Genomic DNA, 13,798 nt, shown 5'->3' on the forward strand with positions numbered 1-13,798 from the left:
AAGAAGAAGATGATTAAAGTCCTCCTCAGAGGAAGCATAAGCTTCTGGTTCTCTGGAAGTCCTTATTTGTCCCCAAATACAGAACCAGGCAATTTGCTTGTGTTAAGGGGAAGAATTTTAAAAGGGATTTTAAAAAAAAAAAAAGTGTCCAGCAAAGTGCACAGCAAACACGCGCTTCACGTGCCCCACTTTTCGATGCTTCGGGTCTGATTTTCAGAAGCACTGAGCATTCAGGCCTCCCACTGATTTAATCTGGAACTGCAGATTCTCAACCCCTCTGAAGAACGAGGCCGAAGGCACCATACTTGAACAGGTCACCCTAAGCCAGGCATTTATTTGAAAAGGTTGTCCTAGAAGTTTACTAAGAGCAACACTTACTTTCCCCTCTCCGCGCCCCCTTCCCCCCCCCCCCCGCTTCAGTGTTATAATAGAACAGAAATAGCCTAAAGAGCTCCAACAGATGGAGGAGGACTTTTGATTAAAAAATAAATCCTGACTCACAATTCAGTTTTCTGGATGTAATAAAAAAAGAGTACATGAATATGAATAGCACTGGAAAGAATGGAGTGGAGATAAAGGGAGGTTATAAGGAAAGGCAGTCAAATAGCTGAACTGATTTACCTACTTGTTTCTAATCTCTGTCAGGAAAATTCTGTTTGTTTTTGCTGTAGTGCTGATGAAAGAAAACAAGACCATTAGTGGACTCCTGAAATTTTCCTGTGATGGATTCCCTGGAAAAATCCTGCTGGCTGAATGATACTTTTGAAGAATACTTTTAAATTGTACCTGTTAATAACTTAAAATGGTGGGAAAACTTCTTCAGCTCAATAGTAGTGCTGCACAGGGAAGTCAAAATTCTTTTTTCTTCCCTCAACCCCTTCTAAGTAAAAATATGGAATACCATCAAAACTGTATATCTATTTGTGTAGCCTGGAAATATATTTGAGCAAGTTATCTCCAAACATCCAGGCCCAATTTCTACATTTTGGAGTAAAGGGGAAAATTAGTAACAAACATCCTTGACTTCTCCCCCAAACCTGATCTTGTATTAAAAGAACCCACAGGGCAGAAGTGGCTGCAAAAAATACAATTTTTCAAAAAGACTGTGCAGGTAGGACAGTTCTTCATCAAATATCTTAAAACACAGCACTCTAATTTTAGAATCAGACCTTCACAAGCTTCCTTTATGACAGCTATTCTGGCCTTATAATCACATCATTGGTGGCTAAACATCTTGAACAAGGACAGAATTTGAAATACAATATGATTAAAACCTACATTAACGCTGATGTAATATCCCAGAACCTATTATTGTTCTTGGGCAGGAGGAAAGACTCTAATTAAACATTTATTTAATATTAAAATACAAATTAAAATATCAATGTTGGACAGTAATTCAGCAATATGCCAACTAGCAAATATGTATTTTTCACCAAGAAAAATGCATGTATATTCACAAATACAGCTTGGATTTGATTTGGTAATGTACGTGATCAGAACACTGGCATGGCACAAAACCCAGCCTGGCATATTAAAACAGTAACTTCAATTAAGTAGTTACAGTCCTGGAACGTCAGCTGGAGTTGAGTTGCTCACTGGGAGACAGGATGACTGCTGTCAGTCTCGTGAATCCTGGTACTTGTGGTATCAAACCACTACTCACTGTGACTGTTGGGAGACATCAAATAATTTAGAGCAATATTTTCCTAACACAGCCAGCAGCAACCAAACTAGCAAAACACATACCAATCTGCAGCCAGCCAGCCATAGTGAAAGTATTGCTCACAGCTTTGTCACAATGAAAAATATCCATGTTATAAGGTTTAAATTAAAAGGATTTACCATATAACAGTAGTTAGCTTTAACACAGGTAATTCATGTTGCTTTTTGTATTAAAGTTCAAAATTTCCTATTGGCTAATATTTACATCATACCATAAATACTTATAAAATGGTGAGGAAAACGAAGTGCAAAAGGATAACACTATCATTTTCTGAAAACAAGCTGCCTTTTAGTTTCTTATTCTTATTATAAATTGAATATCACTATTTAAAAATAATTAATATTTCTAAAAATATTACAATACAGGATAAACATTGATTTCTCAAGTGTAACAAAAATATGTTTAAAATATAGGTGGCTGTTTGAAGTACAAAATATTGCTGTTTGTAAAGGGTAACATGGTTGTAAAACTACTATTGAGGGTTTATAAAAATACAAAACAATTTGCATTTACTGAGTGCATAATTACATATTAGTGCAAAAAAAAAAAAAAAGCATATTTGCATTCAAGACAGAATTGTCAAATATTTGCAGAGGTACGTAAAACATGAAATCTTTTCAGAGTCATGCGTATTGACCCCAAATCTCTATTAATCCTTTCCAAGCGATCTTCCAGGGCTTCCTAAAAGAAATAGTTAAAGAAAATTAAATAAAAGAAAAGAAAGGAAAAAAAAAAAAAAGAGAGGATTTAATAACATACAACAAAATCCAATGATCCTTCTAAAATGAAGAAACTACTATTATTCCTATACTGAACTGGTATTATTTTTGATGCATTACTAGCATTCAGTTAGCACCCAAAAACTAGAGCCAGACCTACAAACTTTTCATATTATTTTTATGTATGTGTGTGTATTTGTGGGTTGTTGGCTTTTTTAAAAACTGTTTCAGGTATTTTTTTTTTTCCATGTGACTTGGGAAACTGCATGAGATAAACTTGACAAGAATTAGGACAGGCTGATAATTAGGGAGACACATTTAGGAAACAGCTGACTACTGTAGTGAGTGGCAGTATTGATTTACTGGAATGCACTTGTACTTTCAAATTGATAACAAGCCCTGGGATTACAATTTAGGAAATGCTGAAGTTGTAGGCCTCGCAGAGACCTCTAAAACACAACTTTGAGACACTTGTTTTTATTAAGAGTCTGCTGAGCTTTCCTAAGAAAAAAGCATTCTCCTGTATTCCACCTACACTACTTATTTTTGCCTTATTTTCTTCTTTGTACTTTCAAGTAGACAAAATCCAACCAAAGAAAAACTAAACTCTGCACTTTCTTCTACAGCACAACATCCTCTCTACAGCTTCAGGGATCTATTTCACAGTCACTGCATTTTCGTAATGTATTGCCCTTAACTACCTCTCAGTGTTATCACAAGAACAGACTATTCTTGCAGTAATTCAGAAAAATGCATCCCATGTACAAAAAATAGAAGATATAAAAGTCTTACACAGAATATACACTATGTAGTATATATATGTATACACGCACATACTTTTTCTTTATATGTGTATATATACACACACTCACACAAAACAAAAGTTGTCAGTTTGTGGCTGGGGGAATCAAGTGTTTGCAGGGTTAATTATTCTTTTCTGAATCACTTGCATACAAATGATCCAGACTTACACCTTTTACACAGCAGGTCAGAGTGTGTTTATAATTAATTTGCAGTAAATTCCTGATTATCTTCTAATGCAGTAATGTCTAGAGAATAGAGAAGAATCCTTCACACAGATTCAAAATTCAGCCATATTCAGGAACACTTCTCAGTGGTATAGAAAAATTCCTATAGTAATCATCCTTGCTATATAGCGGAACTTTACACTATATAGTCTCAAGTTGTGGAAGAGCAACTTAAGAGAACAGTCATATGTAGAAGCTTTTTCACCTGATTTAATCTTGCTTGCAAGGTCATTCTTCCACCAGAACACGGTATTCGACTCAATGCAGCCTCAATCTAATAACAGAAAATACTTCAGCTGTAAATTATAGTTTCAAGAGCCAATATAAGCCTTCCTAGCTCATCTTACAAAAAGAGAGGTGAGGTGTATAGATTACAAATACATGTCCAGTCTTGTTCTTAAACACTAACTTATGTTACCATAATACTGTGCCATACAAAACTGATACAAAAGTTAACATTCATAAGCAGACCCTCTCAAGGATCATTCTGAAGCGAGCACTCTTCATTGCCAGAATAAGCTTCCTTGTTTGAAAGGCTGATTTAAAGCATTGTCCGTTAAGGAAGAAAGGAAATTCACTCCAACCCTTGCATTCACACTGTGTTTATGTTAAAGTGACTCTCCTTTAATGAAGTTAGGGACAGAAAAGGACTGGAGTATGGGAAGTAGAGCAGGGAATGATAATGGCACATTCCTAGGGTAACACTAGAAATTGTGCATGAATTTCAGCCACGCATTGCATAGGTATACGGCTACATCCCTCACCTCTCATACAACAATTATGTTTTGTCACAACTTGAAAATAAAAATAATCTTTGCCTGTTGCTTTTCTTGAGTCAGCTCATCAAAAAGCCTCTCTGTTTCAGCCAGAGTCTTAATCCTTGCTGCGTATTTGAAGTCTCCTTCACAAGATGATAGCACCGGCTCGTATTTTTGTGCTACACCCCTCTCGTCCCAAGCTGTTGCTTTCTTCATTCCAGTACTGACAGATTCAGCACACGAGCTGTGTCTGACACCTGAATGCTGCCTTCCTATCAACGAAATAGGGGTCTTTTTATTTGTTTTGTAATTGCCTGTGAAATTACTACATAGGACAGAAAAAGAAACTAATACCAAGAAAAGCAGTGTGATGAAGGTATATAAGCTGAGGATAGTGATGAGCGAAGCCTCTTTAGCTTGCCTTAAACAAACCTCCCAGAAGAATGCAAAACATTTGTATGGGTCATCTTTCAAGTGATCTTTATAACACAGCATATTTTTTGGTTAACAAACAGATTACTGTACTGTGCTAATTAGGAATTACTTTTACTGGTACAACATTACTAAATATCACCAAGTAGACTAGCTGTCATGAAAACACTAGTCTAAATAAATGCATTAATAAAAAGCAAAAGCAGAACATTGTGACAAGAATTACAAAAGTGAGAAAAGATTTGGTTCAATCAATCATTTAAAAAATCTGAAACAACTGGCTTTATTATAGTTACTCTTCGCTATCTGTAATGCAATGTTTAGCAACAGAATTTTATTAGTATGACTGAGTATGTACATCTTAATATAGACCCTACTGAGTTAAGCATAGGAAAACATATTGCCCTTTCTCAATTTAATTATTTTTGTTGTTCCATTGTGTTTATGCACACACACATATACATAAAAATAAAATACTGTAAGAATGGTATTTCTCTGTCTACAGGAATAAGACAAGAGTCAGAGGATTTTTAAAAGTTGGACTTCACATAGTAAAATGTCAGCTTTCTATTTAAGCAGCTGTTACCAATGTAGAAGAAATTATGGTAAAGAAATAAAGAACAGTGTTCCCCCGCTTTGACAGATTACCTTCTACATCATCTAATGAGAGAAACTGGAGTCTTTTTCTTGGATTATTGTGCTGTAAAGTAGATGTTGGACCAGTTTCCATGTCATCTAGAAGTATATCAAATCTAAAGAGCAGGAAGCACACAACAATTACTTGCTAGAAATCATGTATCAAGCGATACAATATTCTCTACTTTTTCACCTTTTGGTTAAATAAACAATTTTTTTATAAAACAATTTCTATCTCACAGGCATTGCAAGTCGTCTGATTACTGCTCATAGGACCATACCCCAATGTACTCCTATTTGCACACACCAAAATACCTCATTCATGTGACTTACTTTCTTTCAGCAGGCCAAGCTATCACTCCCAAACACACTGAGCTCCCATGTTGTCATCCTCAAGAACCATCAAAGTGGTGCTAGACATTTCCTCTTCCTCATGCACGTGTCCTACACTTTGATCTCGCAGGTAAGTATGTTCTCAAACTCTACAAGCCTTGCCAAGCAAAGATCTCTATAGAAACCATAGTATCTAGTACAGTTAGCAGAAAGTTAAGTTTATGTATTTTTTAACATGCTTTTAGGTGCCATGACAGGTAGGTAGATACTACTTTCAACTTTTATTTACATCTCTTGATAAGAGGCACTTAGATCTGGACTTACTCCACAGAACACTTCTTCTGTAACTTCTTTGTCACTGATCAGTGTTGTGTCAATAGTAAACCCAACATCTCATCTTGGTGAATGCTAAAGATGGGAAATCATTCTAGATTTTTCTTGCCAGATTTTAAAAAGTAAAACTTGCTTTATATTCAGAAATCTTCATATGGCTCATTTTCTAGGACTTTCAATGAACAAGAAACAGCAGCATTAAGCCTGCATAAACATACTGCTGCTATAATAATGATCAGAACACAATTGTATTCACAAGACCCATACCTTGTCACTGTGTTTTCATTTTTGCTAAGCAAATGGCTAAAACCAGGAGAGAGGTTTTCTTTTGGAGATCGTTTTGGGCTGTATGTCACAGACACTGGTGCCAACATTATCTCTCTTCTTGCTGCAAAAGACAAAGTATGTTTAACTACTAAAACTTCTCCCAATGCAGTATCTCCCACTCATGATCAGATGCTTACATCTTAAAAGAATGCTTTTCAAAGCTGTCTACATGTTTCTTTAAATTAGATGAATAGTGCATCGCATCATAGAAAAATGAAAATAAACTTAGAACTCTCATGTTTTCTATGATTACAGACAAGCTATTTTTTCAGACTGTTCGAATAATGCAGAAATCCTACCTTTGTTTTTCTTTCTTCTAGAGCAGTCTTTCATTATTTGCTTCTACTTTTTGAGTAACACGAACCAAACTTCAGAAAAGCACTTACTTGGAGTATTCGATTTTCTGTTTGAAGGAGGAAGGGATGACGACCTCTGGCCAGAAGGGGAGCTGTACCGTTTTGGTCTGTGTTGGTCTTTACCTTTCTCTGGGGATTGGTTAGCAACTAAAGAAGTTTCAACAAACCCAACAGTCTGACGTCGATTTGATGTTTCTAATTAAGAGGAAAAAGTTATTATGTTAATCAATCTTTTTCAATACAAGAACTCACAAATATTCTCCTGTACTCAGCTTTTACTGTACAAAGACTGCACTTAGTCTGCCTCACATGAACATATTTGTGCTGTTTTGCTCAAGTCTCGCTTCCTGCTCATCATATTCATGAAGCAGATAGGTTAACTCATGAAAATGGATGCTTTGCAGTGCATGTAGGAGAAATGACGCTAAATAACACTGATTTAATAAAGAAACAGTGGAAAGCAGGACAAAAGCATCCTTGGGGAAAGAGGGTTGGAGTACCTACCTGAACCAAGAATATAAGCATTTAAGAAAGACTCAATGTTTTCTAATTACAAGGCTTCCAAAATCAGTGTTGTTAGAACAGCTCAGTGCAGTCCTACAGTACACATGCCAGCTTTCTTAAAACCACTCTGATACACCACAAGAACAAAGCTAAACTGGATGTACAGCCAGCCAGAGCTTTGTTAGGACTCCATTAACTGTTTATAAATACTGAGATATTCTTCGAAAAAGGGCACTAACTACACTCTAGCTTAATACCTCACAGCTACCTTTGCATTCCCTCTATTTTAAACAAGTCACTTAGCTGTTTCATTTTGAATTTTCTCAGGAAAACTCCAGAAGTTTGCATGCTAAAACTGTTTTTATCCCATCACGCAAGCCTGATGGACTTTAATGCTGAGAACAACAAAACCAAAAGACATGCAAAGAAAAGCCAGTAAAGACAAGTTCAGGAATATAAAAATAAAAGTTACTAGCTGATGTGTCTTCTTTTTCTGTCTGTGTACCCCAATCTTTAAATGCTTTTCCTTCTTCAAGTTCTTTAAAGGCTTTTATAATTGGTGCTTCTGACATCTCATTTTCTTTCTTGTCTACTGTGTTTGTTGAAGAGTCTTCTTGTGAGGAGTCTTTTTCAGGAGGAGAATGGTGCCTTAAAGAATGTGAGGCAGTGGAGGGAAAAAAAGATCAAGTTTTTTTACTTTATTTCATATATACAAATACTAGCTGAATAAACAAAAACCTGGAGGAATTTAGTTTGAGATTTACAGTCATCAAACCAAGAATTTTAAGGGTGCTTTTTAATTTCAGCCAAGAACCTCAGACGATTGTGCTACAGCCAATTCAAGAATCGAAAGTTGAACAGTGTGAGTTAAATTTGGTGACTTGACATGTTCTTAGAACTAAATACATCCTGACAGCGGCTTTAGACACTTCTGAGTAAGAAGGCAAACTACTAAATTACACCCTAAATTACACCTGAAGCTTCACACTGGTGAAAAGCTGCAGCCAACCGCTACAGCTCGCATCCAATACAACAGAGCACACTGTGTCCAAACTCAACTGGACAGAAACACGGAGAATGGAAAGACAGTGGTGCAAGATACAGTTGAAGCTTTCTGATATTTCAAGGAAGGTACTGAAGGCTGCTGCTGCTTGCTTCTTAGAAGGTTAGTGAAGCAAGAAAGCTGTTTGTTTTTAAGGAATTGTATAGCATCTACAACACTGAGAAATTTTTTTAGACCTCTATTTTACAACTACAAAAACCTAAAAATATGAATCTAGTCAATTCTGGATAAAACTGTTTTTAGAACTTTACATCATAGTGGAGACTGAAGGAAACGAACTCACCTAGAAGGAATACAGGTTTCTTCTAATCGGTTATCTTTGGGGCCTTCCTGGACTTCCAAAGGCTGGCCAGTGAAGATTGAATACTCCGCTCCTGGTATCAACCACTTTCGCCTGCTGACATCAGAAGTTGCCAACTTGCTGTGGGAACAAAAAACTTCAAAATTATGAAAGACTTTGGAATTTTTTCTTTTTTTTTTTTTTTAATTTAAGGAAAAAATTAAGAAAATCCAGCTATTTATTCTAGTAAACAGAAACAGTAACAAATATACAATAAACTTGTAAATACTGTGGAAAAATAACCGCTTTTTAAAACATGTTTGTAACGCAAAAATAAAATATTAAGAAAAAAAATCATATGTTGAGGTTTCAGTCTAAATTACACAATATGCTCAGAATGCAGAACTCCACAAAGATCTTCTTACAATTTAATCCTGCTTACACAGACCAAGGTTTGGGTAACAAATAGTTCTCAACTAATTAAACAAAAACATTTTGTTGTAGATTACTCCAACAGTTCAGAGCATCTGATCCCAGCTTTCCTTTTGACACCATTTATTAGAAAAATAAAAAATAAAACCCAAAAAACCCAAACAAGAAAAAAGCCACTGTTCATGACCTGAGAGTGATAAATAGCATCAATGAGTATATTATTATCTTGAAATATCAAAACAAAGGTGTGATTTTTATCCACAGGAAAGTAGAAGGTAATTAGGAAAAAGAGTTCTTGTTTACACAAGCTATGAGCCATAACTACTATTCTGTAAATCTATCCTGCTGTGCATTCAATTGGAATGAGGCTTTCTTCGAGCCTTTGAGATCAGTTAGGGGCAGATTAACTTCCAAATCCATATTGGCTTTTAGATCCTCCTCCCCGATGAACACAGTCTACCATGTTCAGGTCTTCTTTTTTTTTTCTGTTCATTGTTGAGGCCTCTTGTTCATAAATATTAAAATAGCTCTAAACAGAAATCTGTCCCTGTAATATATTACTACATAAATTTCTTGCATCTTCATAATCATCAAAAATCAGGTTCCCCCCAAAATACTACTGTTCAATATATACAAATGGACATCCACAAAACACATTACATTATCATTCTGTGCTTCACAGCATCAGTCCTGAACTGGGAGAGACACTGAAGAAGCCATAACTAAGTAATAAAAAACAAAGGGGGCAAAGCTTTTCGGGTCTTTAAAACATTTAAAAAGAAAAAACCAAAACAGAACACAGGCCAACTTTAATTTCCTTAACATAAATTCACAATTCAAACTAGAGTATGCATTCTAATTGAACTTCCACTCTACTCTCAGGATACCTATACAAACTATATTTAGAAACATAAAAAGTAGTAATCAACCTTTCAAATCAATGACAAAGACACAAAGAAAACCTCCAATGTCTAACTGGACTATTAGATTTTACTCCCAAGATCTTTGTTGAGTATGGGAATCCCAATTCAGCTGCGCAGTTGAGACCTATCAAACACTCATTTGGGAAGACTAGTGACTGTCTGCCAAGTCACACATCTATTATCCAAAGTATTTATTTGTTTTTAATAATTTCTTGGCATGTGAAGTCTCTGGATTACATCACGTGTTTAATCCAGTTTAGCCTACAGACTGACATCATCTTGATCCATTTTTAGCCAAAACACATTAAAAGGTATTCTAAAACACATGACCTGTTTTCACATTGGTGGAACATTCACTTACTTGGCACAAGAGGTTCTTAAATGACTTTCGGTAATATGGCGAAGTTTCAGCATATTTTCATGTTCTACCTGCTTGAGCTGAGCTTCAAGTTTTGAAATTGTCCTAATGTGGAAGTAGCAAAGATGTATTATAAAATTATTTAAATGACATAAAAGATACATCATATTTCTTAGAGTTTACTCATTTTTATTCAGATATCCTGGGTGAAGCAGAAGAACAAGAGCAACTACTACATTTTTATCTATCTATCTATCTAAATACATATATAAATATGTATTTGAATACTAAGTTAAATAAGTTAGGTAACCTAGCTAGAGAGACAGGACCAGATGATGTTGCTGTGGATCAAAGCATTCACCTCAGAGGCACTGGGGAAAACAAACCTAGAACATTTTTCCTCCTTGAAATGATGTACTTATACAAAGGTCTCCCTGACTCTGGATTTAATGAGTGGCTCCATCTCCTGTGTGTCACTCAGGTAACTCCACCAATCTGCTGCTCAGGCTCTTCACATGATTTTCCTCTCTCCCACATATTGCAGTCCACATCTTCAGTGAACTAGCCCTTGACAATGCAACACAATCTTAGGCATTCCTCACTTGAAGAAGAGAAATACAGGTTTTTGGAGCAGGATATAAAAATCCCCTTTTCCACTACAGTTTCCCCAGTCTGGAATGGTCCCTAGCTAGCAGCACTGAGAATCAGGCAGGAAAAAAAAGAAGCACCAATAGAAATACTTCACTGAACTATCCTCACACTATCTTCACTTCCTCAACAGTTCCAATAAAAATTGAAGGCAGAGTGGTTTTGGCTTCCTTCTATTCCTTTCTTAAATTCTTCCTATTCATTATTTCTATTTTTCTTCTTGAAAAATCAGGGGATCTGAGCAGCAAAGGAATGCACTGTGACATCTCCCAAGCATCGTATTTGCTATTTTTCTGGTTTTGGCTGAAGACTATGCACAGGTTAATGCTTGGTGGCAATGACATTTGGAATGAATTTTGATGTGAAACTTGTAGCCACATTTCTAGAAGAATCATCAAAAATGACACATTAAAAAAACCAAAACTTCCTAACAGTCTGGGTTTCAGCTGCTCATATAAAAACATAAAAGGAAACCATGACAGCATATACCCACAAAAGAAGCTCAGAGATGAATGATGTGAAACATCACCTTATTACAGTCCTACAATGTCTGCCCTAGAGCCCTCTCAGATATTCTCTCCCCCCACCTCTATAGACTTCCCTGAGCAAGTGTGCTGTTTAACACCCTTGACAAGGAATGGCTGAGAAATCGCAAACTAGAGGATATGTTTGTATCTGTAAAGCCCTTGATGGTCACATACGTCTTGCCTAGGGCCTACCCAGAAAGCATAAAAGCTCAATGGACTTCTGTTCTCCCAGCCAAAAAATAGATCCAGGTAGCATGAGGGACATCCACAGGAGGTATTATTCCTGCTCTATACATGGAACAGCTTTCTGTCCTTTATTCATGCCTAGGAGCCATAATCTTGAACAGCAAACTCCTGTCAACATCCTTGCTCCTGAAAACCAGAACAGAAACTGGTTAGCTGAAGCTGGGGTTCCTGAGAGGAAAACTGTAGCAGTAAAAGCTTGAGCAGTGGACTGGCTGGGCTAGCTGAGTGACAATCATCAGAAAGCAAGCTATTAATTACATCCCACTGGAAGACATTGTGATTGAGGAAGTAGAAAAAAACACATATCCTAAAATAGCAAGATTTTTACAGTGCGTACAAAGTAACATAAAGCAACATGAAATGCTTCATTTAGATGCAATTAAACTTGCAAGATCTACAGCCTTCATAACCTAGGAGCAAATGCTTAGGCCATGGCCTGTATTTCATATTGTTAAAATAATAATAAGACAGTTTCACATTTACCTTTTCAAATCAGAAATCTGCGTGTTTGCATCAAGCAATTTGTTTTCAGTTGTATTTAATGTATCCTACAAGTACACAAGGAAAGAAGTAAAAAGCCTAGAAACTACAGAAGTGTATTAAAAGAAAAAACGAGTAACTCTACAACAGTCTTGAAAACAATACATTAAATACACCTCCCTATTGGAAAAGGAAGTCCATTAAATTTCTTTGGCTTTGACTTTGCAGTATTTTTGCTGTCTGTGACTGGAAAATAATACATTCCAAATGCCCTCCTTTTCCCTCCAGGGTTCTGAAGATGTAGTAAGAAGCTATCAGTTAAAATAACTATGGATCTTTCCGTTTGATCTTTTTCAAAATACTTAATTCAGTTAACTCTATGGCACATTATCACATATTTTGCATGTTTGTTTTTTTAATTAACTAGCATGTACTTACCTTCACTCTTTCATGTTCTTTTCCAAGGGACTCGTATTCTCCTAAAAGCTAAAACAAAACAAAACAAAGAACACAGAAACCCACACTGAGACCATATACAATTAACAGTTTTGTTGACTGCTGTAAAATCATCTAATTGCTTGTCTAACATATGCAGAAGCACTATAGGGGATACAGTGTATACTTTAATAGTATTTATTAAGTTCTAGTGTCTTCTAATTGGAACAAAAAGTTATAGACAAGACAGAGCTACTTACACAATGTACTTCTAATTTTCAAATTATTTATCTCTAAAGAAACTGAAGGAGACTAATGAACCAGTAAAAGTCCTCACTGACTTTAAAGCTGACTTTGTATTTTGAAATTTTAATTGTAAAAAAGGAGTTAAAGCATGAAGTAGCTTTTCCAGCTAATACCCATCTTGCCAGTCCAGTTAAATGTTCATAAAGCTATTACTGAAGAATCAGAGGAACACTTTCTTGGATTCAGCCTAAAATCATACACAATTAACAGTTTTAGCAAGTTGTGATGGCTTATGAAAAATTCAGTCCATCCCCACTAAGCTTGAGAGGAAAAAATAACTTTCTAAAATAACTTTCTGGAATTCCTACAAAAATAAAATTAACTAATAGCACGTAGAGTAATACAATACCTGAGACAGACTATGACAACTGTTATCACATCAAGTACACACTTGCTGCCTTAAATAATTGTTTTTAAATATCTATTAGGTCCATAGTATCACCTAACACCTAGCCTACTAAGTAGTCAGCTAAGTAATTTCTGTTCTCTTAGTTGTGCATTAAGACTTTACAATGGTAAACTTTTGAGTAGTCTTCCAAAACACCCAGGACTTGCTGTGTTCCTAACGTGCTGTGCAACTGTAAACGCCATTGCCCATTTTCTTACTTACATTTTGAAACATTTTGTTTTCTTCCTTTAGCCTTGTGTTTTTATTATCAGATAACTTATAAGCCTTTTCAAACGCTTCCTCTAGATCTTTAAGCCTCGATTTTAGTCGACTGATGGTGTTATCCTTCTCTTTATTATTTGTGCGCATTTCTTCAATACGTTCTTGCAAAACTTTGGAAGTATTACTGACTGCATAAAAGCGTTCTCTCCAGTCTGCCTGTAGGAGAAAAAACATTCATTATAATGCTTACCTAGCAGATTTTTTATTTCAGTACAAAGCATAATCTAAAATCATCTAAATAGAAAACAAGGGTACATCTGCACATGAACTAAACAAGAATT

General features: G+C 35.8%; 1 protein-coding gene across 5 annotated transcripts in view; it reads right to left on the minus strand.

Moving 5' to 3' along the window:
• Positions 1-916: 916 nt before the first annotated feature.
• MPHOSPH9 (M-phase phosphoprotein 9) overlaps positions 917-13,798 on the minus strand; it is a 32,399-nt gene continuing 19,517 nt past the window's right edge. For 4 of the 5 annotated variants that reach the window (XM_052795343.1, XM_052795344.1, XM_052795345.1 and 1 more), the window contains 12 exons: positions 13,458-13,673; positions 12,545-12,592; positions 12,110-12,174; positions 10,209-10,310; positions 8,496-8,633; positions 7,622-7,797; positions 6,676-6,840; positions 6,230-6,350; positions 5,309-5,412; positions 4,289-4,500; positions 3,676-3,744; positions 917-2,404 (listed from right to left, as the gene is read on the minus strand). In XM_052795343.1, the coding sequence (XP_052651303.1) occupies positions 2,303-2,404; positions 3,676-3,744; positions 4,289-4,500; positions 5,309-5,412; positions 6,230-6,350; positions 6,676-6,840; positions 7,622-7,797; positions 8,496-8,633; positions 10,209-10,310; positions 12,110-12,174; positions 12,545-12,592; positions 13,458-13,673 (1,518 nt within the window). In that variant the 3' untranslated portion in view covers positions 917-2,302. The remainder of the gene's footprint in view (positions 2,405-3,675; positions 3,745-4,288; positions 4,501-5,308; positions 5,413-6,229; positions 6,351-6,675; positions 6,841-7,621; positions 7,798-8,495; positions 8,634-10,208; positions 10,311-12,109; positions 12,175-12,544; positions 12,593-13,457; positions 13,674-13,798) is intronic. The other variant, XM_052795346.1, reaches the window with a different exon arrangement.

Source organism: Harpia harpyja, chromosome 9, assembly GCF_026419915.1.
Source record: "Harpia harpyja isolate bHarHar1 chromosome 9, bHarHar1 primary haplotype, whole genome shotgun sequence".
In the NCBI taxonomy this organism is placed as follows: Eukaryota; Metazoa; Chordata; class Aves; order Accipitriformes; family Accipitridae; genus Harpia; species Harpia harpyja.